Here is a 4802-nt window from a genome sequence, read left to right on the forward strand (position 1 = left end):
ATGCAGCTCTCTCTAGCCCCGTGTCTCGTCTGCCTGCTGGTGCACACAGCCTTCAGTGCAGTGGAGGGCCAGGGGTGGCAGGCCTTCAAGAATGATGCCACGGAAATCATCCCTGAGCTTGGAGAATACCCTGAGCCTCCACCGGAGCTGGAGAACAAGACCATGAACCGGGCGGAGAACGGAGGGAGGCCTCCCCACCACCCCTATGTGACCAAAGGTATGGGGTGGAGGAGAGAATTTTAACACTAGGGTCGCCAGGGAAATTTTAGAATCTTCTCTTTGGGAGGCTTTGAAGACTGGGGTTCACCATCAGCCTCTGCCGGCACCCGTGGAGGGCCGGGCTTGCCTGGAAGCAGAAGGATGACATGCCAGCCTAGTCTTAAACTTTGAGTGCAGGAGCACGAGGCTGGCAGGGGCTGGTAGTGAGAGCCCAGGGAAAGGAGAAGGCTGAGCTGGTAAGGGTACAGCACTGGCACAGGCCCAGGGACTCAGTAAAGAAGAGGTTTCAAAGAATCCCCTCCTGGGAATGCAGGAGCCAGGGCCAGCTGCTGGCAACCACGGGGGAGGGGACAAGGTGACGGAGTCCCACATGGATGGAGCAGCATCTGCTGCATGCCGGATGTTCTATGCGGGCTGTGGCTGCACCCACGGACCTGCCTGGTGGGAGCCCCATGAGGTGAACCCCCAGATTGAAGGTGAAGAAACTGAGGCTCCAGAGATGAAGTAACCTGGTAGTGAAAAGAAAGCTGAGATTTGAGCCTCGTTTGATTCAGTTGCAAGACAGCCCTGGTGGGGGAGTGTGTGTGAGGGTGTGTGTGAGGGTGTGCGTGTGCGTGTGTGGTGGGGGTGCCTGGGGACTGAGATCTCTGAAAAGCAGTGGGAAAGGGAAGCCAGGAGGAACCCCTTCAGCTCTGCTTGCCTGTGGTCTGCACAGTAAGCTGGCCCTTGAAGGAATGGGAGCCATAGGCACAATTTTAGCCTCTGACAAGGTTGGCAGCTGAGTCCAGGCCCTAGAGGGAGGCAGCATCCTCTATGTAGGGAGTGGACACAGGTAACACCATTTGTCCTGAGTCCCTACCCCAGACACAGCACTGCCTCATTCTGAGGAGGGAGCCTGACCCCAGGAGAGGGAGAAAGCAATGGTCTCCATGGAGGCCACATCTGGGTTCCTGGGTTCCTGGTCAGGCCTGCACAGAGCAGCCTGGGGGTGTTGCACGCAGCTGGCTCTGCAGCTGGCAGGAATGGCTGGGGTGATGTGGGCTGGAATGACAATTCAGAGGGAGGGCCTCTCTGCCCTCTGGCCATTATCCAGGTGGGAGAAGGGTCCACTGTCCAGGCTCCTGCATCCCATCCCTCCCTGCCTCACAACCAGCAGGGGATGTGGGGCTCTGGAAAGGGCAGCCCCAGAGGAGGCCAGCTGGGACCCTGGGTCTTTGAAACAGGAGGGCAAGAGCACCTCTTTTCCAAGCCTCCCCCCAATCCCAGACAAGTTCAGCTGAGCTCAAATGACTGCTTAAAGTGCTATAGGGAACCCAAATACAAGACATCCACTTCCCTGAGCTCCCATGGACGGCCACAGCCCGAGGAAGCCACATGCTCAAAACAAAGTCACGTTCTGCAGAGGAAGTGCTTGACCTAGGGGCACTATTCTTGGAAAGCCCAAAGACACCTCCTTCCCTGGGCAAATAGGCCACCCCCACATACAACCCTGCAGGGTGAGATGCCAAACCAGCCCAGAAGCCAGAAAGCCAGCACAGCAGGCTGGCAAAGCCCTACGTCTTCCCTGCCATGCTTGCTCTCCAGGGCCTGGAGGGAAGGGGGCTGGCCTTCTCTGTCCCCTCTCTGCTTTCGGTCTTAGGACTATTTTCATCCCTTTGGGTCACATGGGAACTGTCCCCATGAAAGGTGTTCATATGAGGACCAGCTGTTTAAAAAGCTCTCACTCATCTAAGCCTACAGCAGGAGGCATGGTCAAGGTGTGTGCAGGGAACCAAGCCAGGCCTCAGAGCCCAGTCTCCTCCCACCCAGGGAGCAAGCTTGCATCACCATCAGGTGTCCATCCGAGTGACACAGAACAAGAGCTGTGCCCAGCAGAGAGCCTGGTACACAGTGGGTGCTTAATAAATGTGTGTATGGCAGCTGAACCTGTAGGTTTTGGGTCAGAGCTCAGTCTCCCTCTGGTAGGGAAGTAGCTATAGTAGAAAGCAGCCCTCTGCCCTATCGCCCCAGCCCAGCCTCCCTTGGGCGCTCAAGCCCATAGCTTCCACCCTTGTGGGACCAAAAGGTGCTGGGCCCCAGGGCAGTGGAGGCAGGAGATCCAGCACTGCCTTTTGGGCAAATTCTTCTCTGCCTCTGGGCCTCAGTGTCCTCATTGGTAATGAGGGGATTGGACAGGCTGCCTTTGGTTTCTTTCAAGTCTAATGAATTCTTATCCTGACCGCCTCCCCATCTATCCCTCTCCTCCATAGCAGATGACCTGATTTATTACCTTCAATTAACTTCTACTCCTTTCTCCTTTTCCTGCCCACCCCTCCCAAGTGGCTGGAAAAGGAATTTGGGAGAAGTCCGAGCCATGCAGAAGGTGTGGCTAGTACCTGCTACCCAGGCCAGGGACCCTGCAGCACAGGTGTGGCTTAAATCAGAAGAGGGACCCCTGGGAGAGGATTAATAATAATAGTACACAGTAACAGCCAACAGGAGGAGCTCTTACTATGTGCCAGATGGTATTCTCTGCATTATACGTGTAATGGATTAATTTACCGAATTTTCAGCACAACCCGTTTTACGGATTGGAAGAAGAGAGGTTAAGGAATTAGCCCAAGATCGCACAGGTAGTAAGTGAAGGAACCCCTTGGTGTTTGCACCCCTTGGCTCCAAGGGGAGAGGGTCAGCGGGGATCAGCCCCAGAGTACTTGGGACCTTCCTGTAATAGGTGCCCAGGGGCAAAAGCGTCTGCAGTGGGGCAGGAGAACCAAGCTGGGCAAAGGCGAGGCTGGGGTGGAGGGAGCCAGGCCGGGCCAGGGAGCCGGTGGCCGGGCTGGGCAGCCGTCCTCACGTGCACCTCTCCCCGCAGACGTGTCCGAGTACAGCTGCCGCGAGCTGCACTCCACCCGCTACGTGACGGACGGGCCGTGCCGCAGCGCCAAGCCGGTCACCGAGCTGCTGTGCTCGGGCCAGTGCGGCCCGGCGCGCCTGCTGCCCAACGCCATCGGCCGCGGCAAGTGGTGGCGCCCGAGCGGGCCGGATTTCCGCTGCATCCCCGACCGCTACCGCGCGCAGCGCGTGCAGCTGCTGTGTCCCGGGGGCGCCGCGCCGCGCGCGCGCAAGGTGCGCCTCGTGGCCTCGTGCAAGTGCAAGCGCCTCACCCGCTCCCACAACCAGTCCGAGCTCAAGGACTTCGGGCCCGAGGCCGCGCGGCCGCAGAAGGGCCGGAAGCCGCGGCCCCGCGCCCGGGGGGCCAAAGCCCACCAGGCCGAGCTGGAGAACGCCTACTAGAGGCCGCGCGCCCGCCCGCCCGCCCGCCGCGCCTCCCTCCCCAGCGGGCGCCGCCACCGGCGCAGGCGCCCCCGGGTCTCTGTCCTCTGCGCGCGGTCTGATTGTTTGTATTTCATTTTAAACGCCTGCAACCCAGGGGAGGGGCCTAAAACCTTCCAAGCCCCGCGGAATCCCGGGTGCCAGCAAAGCCCCCTCGCCCCGCCCGCCGACGGGGTCCCGCAGGGCAAGGGAGGGAGAGTCACAGACACTGAGCCACGCAGCCCCGGCCACCTGGGCCGCCCACCTTTGCCGGACCCACTTGAGAGGAGGCCGAAATGGGAGCATTGTCACCGCCGGGGGGATCAAGGGAGCCGTGGGGAGTGTAAGAAGGTTCATAAGGTACCCCCTTCACCTCTCTGCCCATTGCAAAGCCTGTGTCACCGAGAACACTGGACTCCTGGCTCTGCCACTAACTTGCTGTGTGACCTTGGACTACACAGTTCTCTTTCAGGATCTTGATTTCCTGTTTGTAAAATGGGGGTGAGGGATTAGGATCTCGGGGAGTCTACTGTCATGTGATTCGGGTGCCTTTTGAATGGGCAGAGGACGGGGAGAGAGAGAGAAAAAAAGAGAGAGGTTGGATTGAATCACTGCCAGGGTCACTCCCAGAATTCAGAGTTGTGACACTCAGATCTGACAGCTAAAGATGAAAAACAAGCAGGAAAAAAGAAAAGATTCTATTTATGGGTTACATACTTACGGCTGACAAACCCCTGGAAGAAGCTGTGTTGTTTCCCAGCTTCTCCAGATGTTTGGCCACCTGCATCCCTCCATCTCAAATAAATAACACAATCAACTGGGATAGAGGAGGAGAGGACTCTAAGGGTGGAGGGAGGGACAGAAATCGTGACACACACACACACACACACACACACACACACACACCGTTCCCAAAGAGCAGTGTCCCTCTCCTGCCCCATAGGCCACCATGTTTTAAAGTCACCTTCTGAAGAGAAGTTCAAGGTCCCAGGACACTGGGCTTGCAGGCCCAAGGGAGCAGTCACCACCCACTCAAAGACCAGCACGTCCCTTCTGAGGTACCTCCTCCTGCTCACCGTTCATAGACACGTTTCTGCCTAGAAAATGCTTTTTACTGCTCTTCCATGTGATGGTATATCTTCCATTAAAAGAATATTATTGGGGTAAAAATTACAAGTGCTGTACATATGCTGAGAAACTGCAAAGCGTAATAGCTGCTACCCAAAAACTTTTTGAAAATCATTTCCAGACACCTCTTACTTTCTGTGTAGTTTTTAATTGTTAAAAGA

At 57.1% G+C, this 4802-nt stretch overlaps 1 protein-coding gene across 1 annotated transcript; it reads left to right on the forward strand.

Moving 5' to 3' along the window:
* SOST (sclerostin) lies at window positions 1-3495 on the forward strand. The gene is made up of 2 exons (XM_063080214.1): window positions 1-217; window positions 3074-3495. The coding sequence occupies exons 1-2, from the start codon at window positions 1-3 to the stop codon at window positions 3493-3495; spliced, it is 639 nt and encodes a 212-aa protein (XP_062936284.1).
* The last annotated feature ends 1307 nt before the right edge of the window (window positions 3496-4802 follow it).

Source organism: Cynocephalus volans, chromosome 16, assembly GCF_027409185.1.
Source record: "Cynocephalus volans isolate mCynVol1 chromosome 16, mCynVol1.pri, whole genome shotgun sequence".
Taxonomy (NCBI): domain Eukaryota; kingdom Metazoa; phylum Chordata; class Mammalia; order Dermoptera; family Cynocephalidae; genus Cynocephalus; species Cynocephalus volans.